The following is a 22,587-nucleotide window of genomic DNA, read 5'->3' as shown; positions in this document are numbered from 1 at the left end:
AGTTGCTTCAAATGGTTAATAAATAATTTTGTTTTATGCGGTCAAAATTCGTTCATGTGCAATAATATACTTAACGATTTAAGGGCACTTTAAGATCTATTGATTCCCAAGCAACAATTTTACCTTTGCCCCAGTTGGGTTCCAAATTAGCTCAATATGGCTCCTATAAGAATATGCACCGAAGGACCCATATTGGGATGTCTAGATTTTTTAATATGGGCCCTAGAATGGTCTCTATAGGGCCTACATAGGCCAATAAAGAACCTATATTGGCTAAATAATGGATGTAAAATATCGGGTGAATCAGAAAATTCTATATCGGGCCAATATCGGCAAAATAACGGTTCTTTGAACTCGCATTAACCAAGATTCATGAATATTAGCCCAAAGAAGACCCAATTTATTTTGCCAATAGGCCAATAAAGAACCTATATTGGCTAAATAATGGATGTAAAATATCGGGTGAATCAGAATATTCTATATCGGGCCAATATCGGCAAAATAACGGTTCTTTGAACTCTCATTAACCAAGATTCATGAATATTAGCCCAAAGAGGACCCAAGTTATTTTGCCGCTAGGGTAAAGATTTTAAAAGACTCCAGATATGCTAACTATTATTTACTAACCAGTATGTTACGAAATAAAACTTTCGCTTTTTCCCTGAATAATTTTTTTTTAAACGCATTAAATTTCTTAAGCCTGAAAAAATGAAAGAGGGAAATATTAATAATAAAAAAATAGCTATGCTAAAAAGTTCGGAAAGTGGTGTATAGTTTGATCCCCTTAAGGTTTCTGAGTGGTGCAATTTGCATGAATTATAACGAAAACTTTTTTACGCGCTATTATAAAAATTCTTTATTAAAAGAGAACTTTCTGAAAAAAAAAAATAATTTCTATTATTTATCATAACTATTAATTGTTTTGAATGAAAAAAGTTTTATTAAAGAAATGGGTTGAATTTTTCTGAAGAAACAGTAAAAAACGGGATTATTTTTTATTGAAAATTAAACCAAAGTTCGATGAATGTAATCTTTAGTGCAATAAATATATGATATAATTAGCTTTAAGAGTAATTTTGTTATCTATTGAATGTTTAATGGGACAAAGTGACCGTTAGAGAAATGATGGAAGCAAACAGTCCGTAACCTGCTTTGAAATGTAAACATTGTATTTACATTTGAGGCTTCAATCGAGTTGTAATGGTGCTCAGTACTTTGTTACACTAAACTCTAAGCTGTATTTACGAACGCATCCTTTAAAACCAATTGTGGTTCTCCCTCTATGAGTTCAATTAAAAACATGACTTTTACAACTGCTTTTGTGAAAGTGCTCATTAAAAGACTGGATTGAAAAATAAAAAGCTCTCATCTGTAGATAGTATTTTTTATTTTAAATGAAAACTGCCAAATGTTGAGAGGAAAAAAATTCTGTAAAAAGTATATCTATAAGTTCTAATGGGTATTGTATATCTTACAGTGAATGGCCGAAATCAAGAAAATGTCGACTTTCACTGATGAATGTCATCAATCACATAGTCGCTTTGGTGGATGTCCAAAATATTTGTTATATCCGATTTTATACAAATTTATTCCTTGATATTATTATATTTATTCGATATTTTAATGTCTGCTGATGATAGATTAGGAGAAACATAAGTGTTCGGAGTATCGATTAAATACATACTGTGCAGTGGCACTTGACCTTAAAAAGCATTGATGTAGGGCATACCAGGCAAATGTATACCGGTCAGTGGCTCTTAAATTAGACCTAGACGTACATTTACCAAAGTGACTATGTGATCGTCAACATTCATCGCTGGAAGTCAACAACCACGAATTTCTGTCATTCACAGTAACATATACAACTAATAGAGGACTGAAAAGTTGTAGAGAAGAGATCCCATACCTGCCAACTTTCACTCTGTCCGAGAATGGATTTTCAGAGTGGTTGTAAAACAATAAACGAAAAACAATCTGACTCGAAAATATATTTATATTTTGATCCCATTGAAATTCGCTTGCGCAAGGATTATTATGCATTGATATATTTAATGTAATTATTTATATGTAGTGGTGGTCAAATTCATTTATAATTATCATTATAATTCAAAAAGTTAATTGGAATAACCCGAGTATTGCTACCACTTTAAATATGAAAATAAAATCTTCCGGAAAATCCGGAAGAGTTGGCAGGTATGAGATCCTGTAATTTTTAAAATTTTTTTTTTAAAGTTAATAATCTTTGTGAAAAATGTTATATAAATTGGGAAAAAACAAAAGAAAGAATTTGACTTTATTTCGTTATGGTTCCTATTCATGCAGAGGAAATAATCTACTTCATTACACGATTTCCTTATTAATAAAGTACCCAATTAATATTTCGAATATTTTTTGTTTTATTTTATTCATCAATTTTTGTTCCATTAACTCGCTTTTTTTCTCCTTAAATATAAAAATTATAATTATCTAAAAAAATTTCTAACTTCAAAATTTGGTAACTTAAGTTCCACAAAAAATATTTTAATGAATTAGAATTGTTTTAAAAACGTTTGCTGAGTTATTTACTAAATAAGGAAATCGCGTTTATCTTCGTAGGTGCGTATAAAAGAACCATAATCCTTTTTCTGTCTCAAAATACCCTTAATTTATAAATATTTTTACAAAATCTAAATACTGGAGTCAATAAAATGATCTTATAGCTTCGGCAGAAAAAAAAAGAATAATAACGGGTAATTTTATTTAATGCCTGTAACGAGGTAGGGTCAAATGCAAATAAAAGATTTACTGTGAATAAAAAACAATATGACAGGAAAAAGGCATTAGAAATAAGTAAAAAAAAAACTTTTTTAAAATTCCGAAGAGATTATATAATTTATGGGTATCATTAATAATCACTTCCTTGCATTGTTGGGTGAAATATGAGATAATAAAGAAAAACAAAATACCGTAATAAATAGAATTATGGCTTTTAGGTACAGTTACAGTTTTTTTTTTTACGATACCATAATGCCATTGATTGAAGAAACACGATTATGTCCTTAGCGCACCTGAAATTCTGATATTTACTTTGGAATTTAGAGTTAAATTAAGAAAAAGAAAGAATTTTACGATTTCCATACTTATCTTGTCGAATTCACACTTTAAAGTCGTCAAAGGAAGGGATTTCAGAGACAGTTGCCGCCATTTACAAATGTTTACACATGAAACTGTCTTTTAAAACACGTTTAATTAACTATCTAATAGAATTGATTGCTTAAAAGTAAACAGCAAGTCATGTTTCAGTCAGTGATAAGTAACGCGTTTTGTTTAATAAGCGCATTCATCCCCATAAAACAGTCAAATAGTTAGACATGTTCTTTGCAGATTATAACAGAGAAGAGTACTGAATTGAAGCATATTGCGCGGAAATCGCCAAGAGTTCGAAATATTAACCCCTTTACTGTTTTCTAATTAAGATTTTAAAAGATGATTAAATACTGATAAAATTTTTGTACATACTATTTAGACACGCCATGTTTTCAATGGTGAGAATTTCAATTTTCAGAAATACAAGATATGAGTTTCTCGATATTTTTTACATCAAAATGTTAAAGTATGTTCTCTGAAGTATTTCTCAGACTTTTCGAATATCAACCTTGGTTATTTCATTGAAAAAGAAAATAGTGTACCTATTTATTTGTTCGAATGTTTTTTATTTTTCGATGTTGAACCGTTTATTCGCGCAGTTAGTATGCAGGCCTTATTTGCAATTCAACTATTTACTTCTACGAATGCTTTTTTTAAAATTTATTTTTTAAGCCTAACATTTTTCGATTTAGAATCGTTTATTCGAGCAGTTACTATGTAGGCCTTATTTGCAATTCAACTATTTACTTCTACGAATGCTTTTTTTAAAATTTATTTTTTAAGCCTAACATTTTTCGATTTAGAATCGTTTATTCGAGCAGTTACTATGTAGGCCTTAGTTGCAATTCAACTATTTACTTCTACGAATGCTTTTTTTAAAATTTATTTTTTAAGCCTAACATTTTTCGATTTAGAATCGTTTATTCGAGCAGTTACTATGTAGGCAATTCAACTATTTACTTCTACGAATGCTTTTTTTAAAATTTATTTTTTAAGCCTAACATTTTTCGATGTTCGCGCAGTTAGTATGTAGGCCTTATTTGCAATTCAACTACTTATTTCTACGAATGCTTTTTTATTAATTTAATTTTTAAGCCTAACATTTTTCGACTTTGCATCGTTTATTCGCGTAGTTAATATATAGGCCTTATTTGCAATTCAACTATTTATTTCTACGAATACTTTTTTTAAATTTATTTTTTAAGCCTAACATTTTTCGATGTTGAATCGTTTATTCGCGCAATATGTAGGTCTTATGTGCAATTCAACTATTTATTTCTACGAATACTTTTCTTAAAATTTATTTTTTAAGCCTAAAATTTTTCGATTTAAAATCGTTTATTCGCGCAGTTAGTATGTAAGCCTTATTTGCAATTCAACTATTTATTTGTCCGAATGCTTTTTACATTTATTTTTTAAGCCTAACATTTTCCGACTTAGAATCGTTTATTCGCTCAGTTACTATCTAGGCCTTATTTGCAATTAAGAAATTTTATGGTCTAATTGGGGCTCAAAACTATACGGGAACTCTTTGGTTGGATAACGCAACCAACTTCCTTTCGGAAGATTTTTGAAAGGAAACTCTGTAATTATTTCCCTTTCGTAAAGATTAAAACAACAAAACCCTTTTATGATTAGTTCGAACACATTCAAGGGTTCTCAAGCTAATTACATTTGTCTACTAATTACTATTGTTACGTAATAAAGATAGTTACATAAGTATCTAAGGGCTTTTACTAAGTTCCATCAACGATCAAACTAAGGCGCTGCTTATAAGGGAAAGGTCATCTCCCACCATCTTTAGAAATTTAGGTAACACTGCTCTTTTTTTTAAAAATTATTTTGAGGGTTATTTTAAGCATTTTGGTCATCTTGACTCCTCTGAATTAGACCAAAAGTTGAGAAATTGAGAAACAAAGGGGGGAAAAAGGCAACTTAAGAAACACTAGCTGGTTAAAATACTGTAAAATGCGCCAACGTTTTCGTTTCGGAAATAGTTAGTGAGATGGTACGACAATACTTTGCTTAATAATAATTTTTTAAGACTAATATCTTTAATTAATGTCATTGAGAATGCATGAATGATGTATATAAGTTATGATTTGTCTGATCATTATTTTATAAGATTCACTCAAGTTGAAAATTTAAAAATGCAATTAAAATTAAGAGTGACGGGCCAGGGAAAATAGGCTTGACAAGCCCGTAAATCATAGTTTGAAGACTTCAGCAACAACAAATTATTTCTCAGTAACTAGAATTTTTTTTGGACCTAATCTCGAGCACTGTAAGCATTTTTTGGACTTGGTGGAGAAAGATATAGCTTACGAATCAACCAGTTATCATGAGTATTCGAACTTGGAACAAACTCTCGATCATCAAAGTCTAATCATTAGATCAAAAGTTATTCTGTGCGCTGTACATTGAACACGGTTTTTAAAGTGACACTTGCTATCATATAGGTACATTTTAGAGAGTTTTGATACTGAAACACATACTCTGCTACTGAATACTGATACTGAAGTCACACACTCTGCCGATAAAATGTGTAATTTATTAGCTTTATTGAAGTCAGTGTACAGTGCGCCAAAAGAAGAAAAAATACAGACCCCCCGAATAACTTATGAACTAATGATCGGATCTTCACGTTCCAGAATTCAATCTTAGTGGCTCGAGGGGGGGACTTCGAATATGCTGCGAGTAATAAATAAAGACGAAATTTTAAGTTACGAAATCGGACACGAAGACGTGCTTTCTCTGAATAAACATAGCTTTTTTTTAAAGTATGCATTTCTTTGCATCATTTAAAAGGATGTAATTTTACATGATAAAATACAAAATTTGAGTAAAATCGGTTGAATTGTTCCTGAGATATTAGATTTAAAAAAAGTCAGATAATTAAAATATGATTTCTCAGGAACTGTTCAAACCAATTTTACACAAATTTTGCATTTTATCATGCAAAATTTTTTAAAAAGTTCGCGAGATATGGCGAAATATGCAAAAAGTAAAATTAACATTAAGGGGTCTTAAATTTGAAGATCTCTTCAGACCAAACTATGGGTACCATATTTTCCAGATTGCTGCCACTTTGGGGGTCAGAAATCCAAATCCGTCGAAAAAAGGTATTGTAAGAAACTGACCACTAGATGGCACACTAACTTTCTTTTAGGTTTCTGTTTGTTTCCAAAGAGAGTGGAGTCGAGATTAAAAAAATGATGATGGCGGTATTTTGATAAATGTCTTGGTTAAATTTTGTCTGTTATGTGTCGTTTTTATGTCTGTTTTGTGCATCTCTAACTTGTGAATAAATAATTTAAGATGCAAGCTACTAGTCTTTTCTGAGAAAGTTTAAAAGTCTTTACAGACTAAAAATAAATTGGTGGCAGCGTTCGGCACGAACAAATAGTCAGTGCCTTCTTAATGAAACAACTTAGGGGTAAGTACTTTTTCTATCTGAAAAGTGCCTTAGTATTTTAAAACTCAATTTTTGTATTAAAATCTGGGTAATTTAAATACTGTCATATAAATCTAAATTCACATTTTGTATTAAACGTTGGATTCTGATTTGAACGCACTTGCTTATCCCTACTAAAACATTTATTACACATAAATTTTGATGAAATATTAATTTAAAAAGCAGAAATTATAAAGTGTTTGCTTTAAAGAAATACAAAATTGTTTTATTCAGTGTATTCTGATGTAAAACGTGTTTGAAAACGGAAGTTGAGCATAGTGTTTAATTATATTGAAAGTGAAAGTAAACTCATTCATCAATGTAGATGTATGTGTAATATTTTTATTCCAGATCAACATGATGAGTTAAGTTTCAGTTCATGAATAATTTATGAGATTTGAGTAAGGATCTCGGTTTAAAAAAAAAAGAAGAACGATTTATTACTTATTGAAAAGAACATTTAATTTTGTTTTTGTTCATTGTGGTTTTAGCTAGGATTATTGCTTAGTAAGTTAAAGAAAAGAATAATTAAATGTTGTATTTAATATTTCTATAATTATCCTTGAGTATTCTATGATACAGGAATATAATTTTTTGTTGACTTATGCACAAAGTTTATTGCATTTGTTTATTTAGTAGTATTGAAAACTAACTTCAATTAATGGTGAAATAAATTTTAAATAGATTGTATTTTTTTTGTAAAAAATCTATATATATGAGGTTATATTTGAAGCTTTTAAGTGAACATGAGAATTTATTATTGATTGAAGCTTTATATATGTAATTATAGAGTTTATTCACTGATTCGTTTCGATTTTAATTCGAAAGTAGGGTGAAATTTTATGCTATTTGTTGAATATGTAAAAAGTGTTTTTGAAACTATTTTGCGTTGTTTATGGTATATTGAAAATTAGTGTAAAAGCGTTTAGTTGGTTACTATTGCATAATAGATGTTATATTTTCCAAATAATAGATCTTAGAATTGTTATTCGTAATGTGCTTTAAAGTTTTCTTTCGGTTGTGAATGGCGTTTTAGTTTTCTTATTGTTATTTTATTAAAATAATAAATAACATAATTTTCTTAAATTTAAAATACAAAGAAAGAAAGAGAAAATAAATTAAAAGCATTCTGATTTTGTTGATCCTTAAGTCATGGCTTACTTAGCAAAAGCTAAGAAAATTGACTTATTAGAAGTGTGTGAAGAAATTGGTGTGGATGCTGACTCTTCTAGTAAAGTAGTGGAAATTAAGAATTTAATTTTGAACAACCCGGCTTATAAGGAAGATGAAGTAAAGGTTATTCTAGATAGAATTATTGAGGACAGAAAACAAGAAGAGAAAACTCGACAAGATGAGATAGATAGACAAGAAAGAATTCGACAAGAAGAGAGAGAAGATAGATTGGCGCGTGAAGCCCAATTACATGAACTGGAAGTAAAAAAATTAGAACTGGTGAATAAGGATCCTGTTCAAAATAGTGATTCAGAAAATAAAGTTGAATATTCTCATCGAATTCCTCTTACTCAGATTACGCCCAAATTTGATGAAAAGCATGATGAAATGGGACTCTACCTTATAAATTTTGAGAGAAGAGCAGAGATGGCTCAGGTACCAAAGAAGGATTGGGTTGCTTATCTGTTAGCGGTTTTACCTGGGGAATTATCTAACATGCTGGCAAGAGAAAAACCTGACGATGCTATTAACTATGACTTTGTAAAAGATCTTATCTTGAAAAGATATAAACTGAATAGTGAAAAATTGAAGCAATGTTTTTACAGACATCAAAAATCCCATGACAAATCTTGGCGAAATTATGCGCAAGAACTGTCTAGTTATTTTACCCAGTGGATTACTGAATTGAAGATTGAGAACCTGCAGCAGCTTAAAGATCTGATAATAACTGAGCAATTGAAGTTTCGAGTACCTGTGGAGATAAGAGAACATTACTTAGAAGATTGGCTGAAATTTATCACTCCATTTGAATTAGCTGAAAAGTTGGACAATTTTGAAAGTATTCGAGAGAGTTTTAAAAAGAAAGATTTTCCCAAAAAGAATTTTTCTAATATTAGAAACCAAAATTGGAACTCTAAGTTTAACGAGAATAAAAAAGAATTCAAGCCGAAATTGTTGACAAAATCGGAAATATCTCAAGAAAAACTAAGAGATAGAGAATTTGAAAAGAGAAAACCCCTTCGTTGCTATGAATGTGGCTCTAGCAATCATCTTAGACCTCAATGTGATAAGTTAAAGAAAACTCAAGAATCTATTTCGCATGTTGTAGCTGACAAAAGTATTGATGAACTGATGTCACGTTACATTAGTGTAGGTAAAGTAAATGGATTTGAGATGAAAATTTTGAGAGATACTGGTGCAACTCTAGATCTAATTTGCAACAAGTATGTGAAACCACATATGTATACAAATGAAAAGGTTTGGTTAAGAACACCTTTGGAAGAAACTTTGACATGTTTGCCTCTTGTAGAAGTTGAGTTGGAGTGTGAGATGGGACACATAATCACTAAAGCTGCAGTCTTAAGAGATTCCTTAGATCAAGGTAGATATCTGCTTGGAAACAAAACTGCTATGCTGTTTGAAGAGTGCAAAGTTAAAGAAGATTTACAAGTACATATGTTAAATGCCATACAAACTAGAGCTCAGAAAAAACTTTTAAATGTTGAAAATGATAGCCAAATCCAGTGTGACGATAAACTTAACAAAGAGCTGAATGAGAACACATCTGAAGATAACGAGAAAATTGAAGAAGTCCTACCAGTAGTTAAGGAACTGTCATTGCAAGATCTCATAAAAACTTCTCCAAAAGCGTTTATCAAAGAACAATATAATAGTAAAGAATTGAAACCTCTCATTGATGAAGCGAAAAAGATGATTTCCAAACCAAACAAATACGTATTAGAAAGAAACATGCTGTTTTATAAGAAAAGAGACAAAAACGGAATGGAACGAAAACTATTAGTCGTTCCTGAAAAGTTTCGTGAACAACTAAAAACGTTTTGTCATAAAGGTACAGTTGCACATTTAGGTGCAAATAAAACTAAAGATGCTTTATTTAAGACTTTTTATTGGCCAAACTGTTTTAGTGATGTAGAAAAGTTTGTTAAAACTTGTGACCATTGCCAACGAGTTGGAAAACCTCGAGATAAGAAAAAAGCGCCGTTGAAAATTGTCCCTGTAATTTCAGAAATATTCACCAAGTTGAACGTTGACGCTTGTGGACCTTTGCCAATCAGTACTTCGGGGAACAGATATATCATAACGGTAATATGCATGTCATCTAAGTATCCTGATGCAATACCTACTCCAAATTTGTGTTCTACAACAATTGTAGATGCGTTACTACAAATTTTTAGTCGTCTTGGTTTTCCTAAGGAATTACAAACTGATCAGGGAACATCATTCATGAGTGTTCTTACAACTGAGTTTTTGGACAAATTCGGAGTTCGAGTTGTAAGAAGTTCGGTAAGACATCCTCAAAGCAATCCAGTTGAAAGGATGCATAGAACTTTGAAACGAATTCTTAGAGTGCTTTGTTTAGAATCTGGAACAGATTGGGAGAAAGTCTTACCTCATGCTCTATTTGCGTTGAGGACAGTTATTCATGATAGTACTGGATTTAGTCCAGCTGAACTAGTACATGGTCGAAATTTGAGAACTCCAATGAGATTGCTCTATGAAAACTTAACAGAACAAGGTGACGAAGAAAACAATGTGATCTCGTATGTTTTTGAACTTCTGAATAGAATGAAATGTTGCCAAGAACTTGCTATACAGAATATGCAAGCAGTTAAAGAGAAACAAAAACTGTGGTACGACATTAATGCGGAAAAGCGAGAGTTTAAGGAAGGTGATCTAGTTCTTATCATCGCTCCATCCAAACCAAATAAACTGTCTGTTAATTGGATTGGACCAGGCGTAATTATTAAACAACTCTCGGAAACCAATTATATCATTCGTTACCCAGACAATGATAAAACTCATGTGTATCATGCAAATATGCTGAAGCCGTACTTTCAGAGAGAAGAAAATGTGAACTTGTTGTGTGTTGAAAGAAACTTTACCAAAGAAGACGAGGAAATTCCTCATCTCGAATTAGAATCTAAAGACAATGAATTATTAGAAATTTGGCAAAATATTCAATCGAATACTAGATTGTCTGAAAATCAGATAGATGAACTTTGTTTGTTAATTAGAAAATATTCCAGCATTTTTTCAAATGAGCCTGGATGTACAACGTTGACTGAACACGACATTGAACTAGAGTGTGACAAATCTATTTGTGCCAAACCCTATAGATTCTCACCCCGACAATCTGAAATTTTGAAATTTGAAGTAGAAAAGATGCTGAAGCTAAAAGTTATTGAACCAGGAGAGTCAGATTTTACTTCTCCTTTGATATTAGTGGAAACCCCTGGCAAAGAAGCAAGACCTTGCATTGATTATCGGCGATTAAATAAAGTCACCCGCACAAAATTTTTCCCGTTGCCTAATATAGAAGAGCTGATAGAGAAAGTATCTGCTGCTACATATATTTCAGTCCTGGACTTAACCAGAGGTTACTGGCAAATTCCATTAAGTAAAAATGCCCAAAGGTATGCTGCATTCGTGACGAATTTCGGAACTTTCAGACCATTGCGTTTACCTTTTGGTTTGAAAAACGCACCATATGATTTTAGTCGGCTTATGGCAAGTATATTAAAAGGGTGTGAAGAGTATGCAGTGCCTTATTTGGATGATGTGGCCATATTCTCCCAAAACTGGGACGAACATTTAAAACACCTTGAAGACATTTTCCACAAGTTGAGTGCTGCTAAGTTGCACATAAAACCGTCAAAATGCCAATTTGGCCAAGCTTATGTAAAGTACCTTGGTCATTTAGTTGGACAAGGCCTAAGAACACCTGGTGAACTGAAGGTCCAAGCCATAAAAGAATTCCCAATACCCACTACCAAGTCTCAAGTCAGAGCTTTTTTGGGATTAGCTGGCTATTACAGAAAATACATTCAAAACTTTTCTGTAATTGCAGCTCCACTTACAAATTTACTCAAGGGCCGAAATCGTAAATCAAATATTGACTGGAATAGTTCTTGCCAAAAGGCATTAGAGGAGCTTAAAGAAAGACTTTGTGACAATCCAGTTTTGTATAGCCCGGACTATACAAAGTCTTTCATCATTCAGTGCGATGCTTCAAATCTGGGGATTGGGGTTGTGCTTTCGCAAATGATAGAAAATGAAGAACATCCTATCCTGTACCTCAGTAAAAAATTTTCACCCACAGAACAAAAATACAGCACTACAGAGAGGGAATGTGCCGCCATTATTTTTGCTGTACAAAAATTGAAATGTTTTCTTGATGGACACAAAAAATTTCTTATACAAACTGATCATAATCCCTTAGTGTGGCTGGAAAAAAACACTGGAACAAATCCTAGACTTCTAAGATGGGCGTTAATTCTGCAATCATTTAGTTATGAGATTGTACATCGTAAGGGAAAACAACATCAGAATGCTGATAGTTTGAGTCGAATCCCTTAAAATCAATATCATCATATACCATCATAAAATATCTCAGATATAATAAAAAAAAAAAAAAAAAAATTTTCTTTGTCGTTCTTAAATTTCCAGTATTTGTATAAATGTTTCCATATTTTGTATATTATGTGTGTTTTAATTTTTTCCTGATCTAGAATAGTAGGGATAGGTACAGTGCTTTGCAAAAATTTTAAGGTGATAATTTTTCAGATAGAACTGGTACTGTATTTGTTTATTTTTCAATGATGCAATTGTTTATTTTTCAATGCTGCATTTGTTTATTTTTCAATGCTGCAATTGTTTATTTTTCAATGCTGCAATTGCTTATTTTTCAATACTGTAATTGTTTATTTTTCATAACTATATTTGTTTATATTTCAATACTATATTTGTTTATTTTTCAATCAAAGAACTTATCTTAGGAAAAATATAAACTTTTCCCTTCGAGAAAAGTTTTTTTCATGAGGGGAGGAAGACTGTAAGAAACTGACCACTAGATGGCACACTAACTTTCTTTTAGGTTTCTGTTTGTTTCCAAAGAGAGTGGAGTCGAGATTAAAAAAATGATGATGGCGGTATTTTGATAAATGTCTTGGTTAAATTTTGTCTGTTATGTGTCGTTTTTATGTCTGTTTTGTGCATCTCTAACTTGTGAATAAATAATTTAAGATGCAAGCTACTAGTCTTTTCTGAGAAAGTTTAAAAGTCTTTACAGTATGTTTATTCAGAGAGTCTTTGTGTCTGATTTCGTAAGTTAATATCTTTTGCACTTATTAATTAGCATATTTGAGGCCACCCTCTCGAGGCATTAAGCTATCATTAGATTAAAAGTCATCCAGGGTGGTCTGTTTTATTTTTCGAGCACTGTATATTGTTTAAAAAAATACCACTAACTTATGTTTAAAATTTTTTTGAGAAATTAAGTGATATTAAATATTGCTTTGTTGCCAAAGGGTAGGAATTGTCATTAATGTCGTTTTCTTCAGAGCAAAATTTGATGTTGCTTGCAGTGATGATGAGGGGTGGAAGATATAATGAAGTCAGTCCATGAATTATGCAACCGACATGCTGCCTGATTGAACAGCAGAGGCAGCGCATTCCCTAAAGGATTCTATTAACAACAACTCAACACGCGAGTAATATCAGTTGTACGTTCGTTTTCTCTCTCGATGAACTCAGAACTGAATTGACAATTAACTGTTTCTAGTTAATAGGTTCATTTCGATGATACAATGGTCACGAATCTCGTTCACTCATCAAATGTTTTATTTCGAAGCACTTCATTTAATGCTTACTAAGTAGCATCATAAAATTTAAATTTCGCTTTCTTCCAAAGGAAATATAGTTTAGTAAACAAATCACATGAAATTGATTTGGTTGAAAAAAATAGATAAATAAAAATAAAATTAATTAAAAAATATTAAACCGGTAATTAACGCTGCCGTTCCATGGTGGGCCACTTTCCTGTGAGCTGATTGGATAGTTATTCCTATAATAAACTGCCGATTTGATAGTTCCATTTAGACTTATTATAAACTACCAATTCAAACTGAAGATATTTTTTTTACATTAATCCCTTGACATACGAAGACGTCTGGGAGACGTCATTTGTTTCTTATGTCAAAACAATAATTGACGTGTCTCAGACGTCTTCAACACAGGGATGCCAGCTTGCTTCGGACAGCAAATATATATTTTAAAGTGGTAGTTTATCAATTGTGACTCTTGATTTAATAAATTCAATTTAGTAGATTTCTACCCATCACTGTTTCTAAATAATTCGTAGCCATATATATTTCACCACTTTATTGTAGTTATGTCATGCCAATAGTCAAATATTTGCAAAATTTAATTTGTAGTTATTTACTGTTTTTTTAAAATTATTTTGGAGTGAAATAAATAGTATTTCTAGACACATTACTTTCGTGTTTAGTGATATGTCAGGGGGTTAATTTGTTTAGTTTAAGAAACCCGGATCGCAATTGTTTTATTATATTTTTGTAATTAAAGAAAGACTAATAATTTTATTTCAATTCTTGAAAATCATTGAGGGACAATGATTTTCGCAAACGGGTCTGAGATTTTAAAGCCAATTTTAATTAGATTAATTCCAATTAAAAATTGGTTAATTACAGTACGTTTTTACACTGGATTCTAATAACGCTCGGCAATGCCGTTGTTAAGGAAAGTCCGCCATAGTATAAAATTCGGATTTATTACTTGGGTGGTATTATTTCAAAACTATTTAATAAAAGCTCTGTTATTATCTGAACGAACCGAACTGATAAGAATCCAACTTAAATTTAAAATCCATTAGATTTGCATCCAGAATAAGAAAGCGGTAAGCGAATTCTTCTAAGCAAGTGATTAATTTTTTCCCCACCCATTAGCAAAATGGGTGTTGTTTTGGGTTTGATGGCACCTTATTTGGACGTCATCACACTTTCCAACCGTGTTTAAGAGTAATAGTAAACAGTGCGCATGCGTCGTCATTGCATGCGTTGCTATGCCGACAGCTGCTGTTTAATAATTTTTTTAGAATTCTTTTTTTCACTTTTAATTTTGTTATACATTAAGTTGGTGAGTTTATTTGTGAGATCAGAGAGATCTCATAAATACATCTTGAGTTGTGAATAAAAGAGAACTTCATCATTTGAACGATTAAGAATCAGAAATTCTAAACTACAGTTCAAACTGGATCGTTTTCAAGACTAATTCTGGTGAATATCACAAATAAAGAGAGTAAAAAAAATTCGACAACAACCATTTTGTCAATGGATAACCGGCGATCACAATTTATTTTTTTTTTTTTTTTGACATTCTGAAAAGAATTTTTTTTTTTTTTTGAATTGTCGAATTTTTGTCCTATTCAGCATTTATTCTTTTGTCAAGAAATCCCTTTTACTGAAAGAAATTGGGTCAAAATTATATTAATCCAAAAATTTTCATCTTTATGCCTTCAACTGGATGTGAAAAAAGGAAGAAAAAAAAGCAACGTGTGAAAGCTAATGTACACAAATTTACTAAATTATCACTTTATAACCTTCATACATTCAACGTTTCAAATATTACTATAGTTTGTATAATCGGCTTTGATGCGCATTTTATTAAACCAATGTTTCCCAAACATATGACTTTTGTGTACCCTTTCTAAATTTTTCACAACGCTGTGTACCACTAATAAAAAAATGAATGTATTTTTTACTATAAAAAAATTGCACAAAAGTTAAAAATCACAACTGGCTGTTGACACCACTAATTATTAACTGTTAACTCTGCAAAAAATAGCCAATAGAAAAATACGTAATCGTAAATTTTCATGCTTAGCTTTGTTTTTAAATAAAATTTTCTGAAGTTTTCGTTTGTTTCAAGATATTTCGTATAAGAACGCGTACCCCGCTAAACTGTTCCCGTACCCCTGGGGGTACGCGTACCACACTTTGGGAAACACTGTCTTAGACAAACGTCTTACGTGGAGCTGAAACGCACTTTAACCAGCTTTATTGTTTTCGAATTTCGTAAAGTTAATCTCAAAACATCCCCGTTTATTGTTAATATTTGCATAAATTCTCAAAAACACAAAAATGAGTGACGTATAAATTTCAAAGTTACTGAAATCTCACTTTTATCCACTCAACTCCTTAAATATTACAAAAATTTACATAAGTTTTGTCCAAAGTCTTATAAGACAAACGTTTTAGGTAGAATTGGAATGTTCTTTAACGAGCTTTCATGTCTTGTAGTTTTCTAAAGATATCTAAAAAACATTTACACTTTTTATTGTTACACTAAAACAGAGCTTTAATTTATTTCTGAGAATATTTTATTTCTCACGACGCTGGGGATTTGAATTGAAATCAATCGCGAAACATTTAAACTTCGATGGAGTGTTGTTAAATAACTCCATTTCTGCCAAAACAGCACTCAAACTCGGTGTATTCCATAAATAACGTATATAATATCAGTCCTCTTTTGTATTGCCCAGCTCCCCTAATCTTTCTTATCTCTTCCCTTCCTCTCAATTACCACTCTCTTAAGAATGAACGATACTTATTTGAAAACCGCGATTTAATTATCGCGGGTTTTCGCTTTCATAAACTTTTTTTTATAGAAGAGCTGCGAACCTCAGGAAGTAGAAACGGATACCCATTAAACTGTCTTTCCATTCTATTTTAAGGACGTAGAATGTCCCCGACGCAGTTTTACGATCTACGGACGAATCGGAATAAATTAAAATAAGTTTGTTTTGATGGGTCATTCCGCGAAGGGTGTTAAGACACAAATTATTAATTCATCTCCTATTGGGTGAGACATTATAACGAGTATTCGCTCACAAAACTTAGCGCTTAAGCGTTTTCTGCCGAAAAGATTATAATCTGCCGCCTGAATAGACTGTGCACTTGGTTTCAGAGAGGCTATCACATTCTTGTAAGGAATCTCTGTTCTTTCCGCCATCCAAAGACTTTATTTTAAAAGACCTCGTTTCAATAATCTCTTTGGCGTTACTTTGAAAATATCACTTTATTAATATTATTTTTGTTTGGTGTTTTAAATTTAATATATTTATGTTACTAAGGGTATTTGTTGCCTTCATAACTAGCTCAATTCACCTTTATTTCAAAACTAACTAAAAAAATTTTTTTTCGAAATTTCTATGCTTATTCTTTAGTTTCTTTGGGTGATTCCAATAAAGTATAGATTTACTGGTAACTGGGCTAACCATAGATCACAATCTAGATATAATGGATAAAACAAGAAAGACAAACCTAAACGTTAAACCGGCTAAAGTTTGGCATTACCTATCCTAATCAGCTAAATCCAAAAAATTCTCCAATGCTCCTACTTTTAGCCTGCTAAAACCAGGTCTAATCAATCCTAGTTAGTTAAATCCTGAAGGATCACTAACCTTTCCACCTGTAACAGGTAAAAACTGGGTCTAACCAATCCTGATTAGTCTAAGCTCGAAGCCAATATCTATAATGCACATTATTATCTTGGCAATGGTCTTTAATTCTAAAATTGCGTCAGTGTAAGGAGTCCTAATGTCGTAAGCAGTGTAAGGAGTCCTAATGTTGTACTACTAGCAACACTTGTAAGTACATTCAGCAACACTTGTAAGTACATTCAGCTATCCACGAATTAGCTATATTGTTGTTACCGTGAACGACCAAAACCAAGAGAATGTCGACTTTCACCGGTGAATGTCAACAATCATCTAATCGCTTTGTTGATTGTCTGAAATAGTTGTTATATTCGATTTGATATTAATTTATTCATTGATATTATGATATTTATTGGATATTTTAATATCTGCTGAGGATAAATTAAAAGAAACATCACTGTTAGGAGTACCGGTTATATGTCTGCCGGGCAGTGGCATTTGACTGTACCTAGTATATATTTGGGACATTTTCCAAAGCGACTATGTGATTGTCAACATAACATTCTCTCGTGGAATTTAACAACCACCAATTTTGGTCATCCACAGTAACATTGTTACTGCAAGACAGAGAATTGCAATAAATCAAGTTATGCTTCAAAATAAACAAAATGGCAAAAGTGGCACTTAAAAATGCGTATATTAAATGAGTAAAAAGACTATTTTTGTGTCCTTCAAGCGATTTAAAGACGGAAAGGAAGAAGTTTCTCGAAATTGCACAAATCCAATAACGTTGATTTGAGTGTAAAGTTTGAGGACAGCAGCTGCGCAAATTATGCCAAAAGTCTGTTGTTGCTAACGGCAATTACTTTATAGTGTCAAGACGGAATTTTGTACATATTGTTTTCATTCTATTATGACATTTTCCGTAATAACCCCGCTAAATAAATAAAAAAATAATTGAATTGTTTTATCGTTAACGATTTCGGGTCCTATTAAAATTCGTAAAGTTCAAATTAAACCTTTATTTCATTTTAAGAAGAAAAAAAGAAACGAAATCCAAATTATCTCAAAATACGGCAAAAAAATTCCCCACGATAACTACATATTAAATTCAGTTTTGTGACAAGCTGCGTTAAAAAAAAAAAGTCTTCTATGATATTAAGTTCATTTATAAGCCACGGCAAAAGTAAAAATTTCAAAAGCGCATGTTTATTCTTTTTCTCCCCCCTTCTAGGGTAAATATAAATCTTTTTTTCCTTCCCTCTCCAAACAGGTTTTGATCATAAAATTTCAATCATAAAGAATGAACTTGCTTAAAATTCTACGTTGATTTTTCCCGACGTTAGCATTTCTTCTTCTGTGTCCCCCAACTTATTTTATATTCCGATTATATTATCTTCCCCTTTTTTTTCCCTGTCCAAAACCACTATTTTCCCTCTTTTAACATATTTCATTTTGACACTAAGCGGAGCTTCAAAAATCACTCCTTTTGTGCACATTCGATTAAGAAGTCCGTCTTGATCAGCATTTTTACCTTATTTTTATGCCATTTTTATACCCTTTTTTTTCTTCTGCCGTACTGGAATTTAATCAGACCCCATTTTCCAAGAGATTTAGCCTTAACAGACCGCTGCGTCAAAATGTACTTTCAAAATGACTAATACTAAGTGTATTAAAGGCACTAAATGAAATTAGAACTTGTTTAACTTGAATTATTATTGAGTTGCTCAAAAAATTAGTTTTCTTCGGTGTTTATAATAGAGCTTCAACATAGCTTTCTGATATTAATCAGTAATCTTAATAAACGTAAAGCTGCTTTATAATAAACCATTATTAAAAAAAATAATAAAATAAACAGAAAACGAACAAAATTACGTTTAGCGATAAAGATGATAGTGTGGCAAACTAAAAGGAATCGTAGCCGAAGAATTTGAAGGTTATTTCAAAAATAAAACTTGCAGGCGATTCTAAATTACTTTGGCAATTTGCCAGATGTTCCTTTAAAACTTTAAAATGTAAAAAAAAATATTTCGCCGAAAGGCGATCACAGGTACCCATTAGCAAAATGGTTGTTGTGTAATTTTTTTTCTTGCTTCAACTCTAACCTTTGGGATGGTGTCAATCAGTTTGGGGCCCTCTTTATTTGTGATATTCACCTAAATTAGTATTGAAAATGATCCAATTGGAACTGTGGGACAGAATTTCTGATTCTTAATTAAAACAATAAGAACAAAAATATCGTTCAATTGATGAAATTCTCTTTTATTCACAACTCAAGGAGTATTTATGGTACCTCTCTGGTCCCATATCTCAAAAATAAACTCACCAACTTAATGCATAACGAAATTAAAAGTGAAAAAAAAAAGAATTCTAAAAACTATTATCTAACAACTGCGGTCGCCATAGCAACGCATGCAATGACGACGCATGCGCTCTGCTTACTATTACTCTTGAACACAGTTGAAAAGTGTCATGACGTCCAAATAAGATGAGCACGCAATCAAATCCAAAACAAGACCCATTTTTTCCAATGGGTAATAAATTTAAAGTAAAAATTTTTTTTAACCAAAAATATATACGGTTGATAATATTTATATATCAATCTCATTCAAAGTAATATAATTTAACGATAAATTTTTAGGAACGTTAAAGAACTTTGAAATGAATCCGCTCTGTCCTGCTCTGCGATACCCCTCCCTCAAGTACTCATTTAAGCACTTTCATCGATTCTTAACTCGAATGTTATTACTTTTGTCATTATTTCGATTCCTAAGTACTCTTAGAAGGAATGACGAAATTAGTTACAGATAGCACATGGAGAAGCATAGATAGCAGATTTGAGCAGTTAAAGCAAGATACTGAATATGTGTGTTTGTTCTCATTTCCTTACATGTATTACTTACATTCCTTACATATTTCTGTTATTACTGATGTTTTATCCTGATTTTATTGCAAAAATGATAGTACATAGATAATAAAATAAATCGTCTATTTTAAGCTGTTAATAAGAAAGGTTTTAAGTGATTATTTCAAAAAAATAAAAAATAAAAAAATTAATTTTATTGAATCCAGAAAAAGATAGAAAGATGAAATTCCTTTTCTTTCAGTTGATTGCAAGCAGTTGGTTTGTGATTTAATTTATTGTAAGCTATGATTAAAAATAATCTCTTTGGTTTATTTCATAGCAAAAAACAATAGTTTGTTGACTACTTAAAATAATTCTACGTTTCTGGTCGAATTATAGGTAGGAGACTAATTAAAACTTAGTTGGTTTATCACATAAAATTGATAGTTATGTGATTTTCTAAAGTGAAACCCTACTTTTAGTTTTTTACGTTAAATAAAAGTTCGGCTTATATTTTTATTTTAAGTCGACCTTAAGTAAATGATGGCTATAAGAGTAATGAGAAAAATCTTCACTTTTTGTTGCTTACAAAAATATAGTCGACTAAATAACGATCAAAAGTCGGGTGGTTTTTGGTTGTTTACAAAAATATGATAGTCAGGTGACCAATTAAAATGATACTGTTATTTTTGATTGAATTTATTAATATTTCTCTCTATTTTTGGTTCCTTAAAAAGAATGATTTTAAAAAAATCCTCACTTTTAGTTGATTACCAAAAATATAGTCGGGTGATTTTTGGTTGATTATAAAAAATATAGTCTGGTGATTAAGAATCAAAAGTCTGGTGATTTTTGGTAGGTTGAAAGAAATGATTGTCAAGTAACTAATTAAAATGTTTTGATTATTTACAAAAAATAATAATTGATACCTCTCTTGGCATTTGGTCATTAAAAACGATGACTGTCATGTGACCATCAATCAAATTGAAACTTTCTTATTACTCACAAAAAATGAAAGATGGATAACCATTTGAAAAAAAAATCTATTCCTTTATGTGAATTAAACAAAAATTAGTTGAATTACTGATTGAAAAATAAGCGATAAGAAGAAATATGGATGAGTTGTTCCATGTAAATGTTTGTCTTACTACACCTTGAGCACACTCTTGGGTATTCCCTCTGCGTCTTCTTCGAGGATGGTCGTTATATAGGAGGGCTGTTCGAACTTTGGTGGAAGATCGTTGATGTCTTTGATCCTCACCACTACGAGTGTGCTGGATTCTCTCAATGTGTCAGACGCGACCAGCGTCAGGTTGTACTGTTTCGTTCAGAGACAGAAAGAAAAAGAAACAAAAATCACATGCACGACATGCAAAAAGAAAAAAAAAGGCTACAGGAAAAAAAACAACAACTGAAATAATAATTTAGAATGCAACATGCAATCTCTTTCATCATTGAGATGAAGTATGTCCAGGGTTCTCTTCCATTATGTTGAACTTTTGATAGATCTGTTAAATCAGTGATCTCCAAACTGTCGATCGCGAGCTACTAGTAGCTTAAGGGGACTTTAAATACATATAAGCTAAATAATGACTAAAATATACGAACAATATGGGCCACAGATATCTAGAGTATATTTATTTTAAACAGGAATATAGTTTGTTTCTAAATCTTTTACTTAAAATTGATATTAAGAATTGTGAACTATTTCTTGTATATATCGTAGGCTAACTAAAAAATTCGCTTCTTTGCAAATGTGGCCATCATTTTACAATGCCCTAGACTAATTGGAAACTCTACACTATTATCAATCCATCCGGATATTGTTATGCTTAATACAATCATCCCAATATGCCCTTAGGCTAGGTGGCATAAATTATTGTAGTGTTACTGAAAATGGAATGAAAAAGCAGTGTTAAATGTAAAAATTATTGTATGTATAGTTATATATTCAATTCGATCAATTTTTTGATTTGTTAAACATCCTTATAACACGAGACAGATCCCCGTAACAGACATCATCTCAATGATCTAAACAAATAAATAAGAGGAAAAACAAAATTAAGTGGGCGTGTCCAGGCAGGCAGCATTCCAACTGAAAAGGAAAGGTATGTAGGTAAAACAACAACAATGGAATGGACCTGTAGGACACGCTTGGGCAGGTTCCTGTCGTCCTCCTCCGTGATCTGTGTCTCGTAGGTGGGTCTGTCGAACATCGGAGGGTTGTCGTTGACATCCTTGATGTGTATCACCACTGTCGTGTGGTTCTCGTTCAAGTTGTCCGAAGCTACTAATCGCAGTTTGTACTGTAAACACACACATATTTCACCATTATACACCCACACATGTACTGCAAATGGTAACATGACATACCAATTACCTTTGCTAATATATACCATACTTACCGTTTCATCTATAATAATAAAGGATGTTAATACACTTTTACAATCATGTGCAATTATTGAACTTTAATTTTTTTTATTGCAACTTAAATATTAAATTGCAACAATACAATTTAATTATATTATTAATATTACAATTTAAAATAATATCAAAATTGTCCCTGTTTCAATGGCATATAATTAAACGCTAAATGAGTACGAGTAAAACGTAGCAGTATAAGTAAATCTAAGAATTTATAGTAATTATACAAGTAGTTGATCTTGCCTCCTTAGGGTGTGGGGATTTAAAATCTGAACTGAGTTTTGCTCCTTAAGACACATATTTTGTTAA

At 31.6% G+C, this 22,587-nt stretch overlaps 1 protein-coding gene across 3 annotated transcripts in view; it reads right to left on the bottom strand.

Annotated features, from left to right (window-relative positions):
* CadN (neural cadherin) overlaps positions 1-22,587 on the bottom strand; it is a 532,539-nt gene that overhangs the window by 68,236 nt on the left and 441,716 nt on the right. For all 3 annotated transcript variants that reach the window (XM_087149551.1, XM_087149545.1, XM_087149554.1), the window contains one exon: positions 21,996-22,160. In XM_087149551.1, coding sequence (XP_087005677.1) covers positions 21,996-22,160 — 165 coding nt within the window. The remainder of the gene's footprint in view (positions 1-21,995; positions 22,161-22,587) is intronic.

This window comes from Parasteatoda tepidariorum, chromosome 1 (assembly GCF_982258835.1).
Source record: "Parasteatoda tepidariorum strain Cologne lab strain chromosome 1, Ptep-v5.0, whole genome shotgun sequence".
NCBI classification, from domain to species: domain Eukaryota; kingdom Metazoa; phylum Arthropoda; class Arachnida; order Araneae; family Theridiidae; genus Parasteatoda; species Parasteatoda tepidariorum.
The sequence above is the reverse complement of the archived record's forward strand: the minus strand, read 5'-3'. Positions and strand labels throughout refer to the sequence as shown.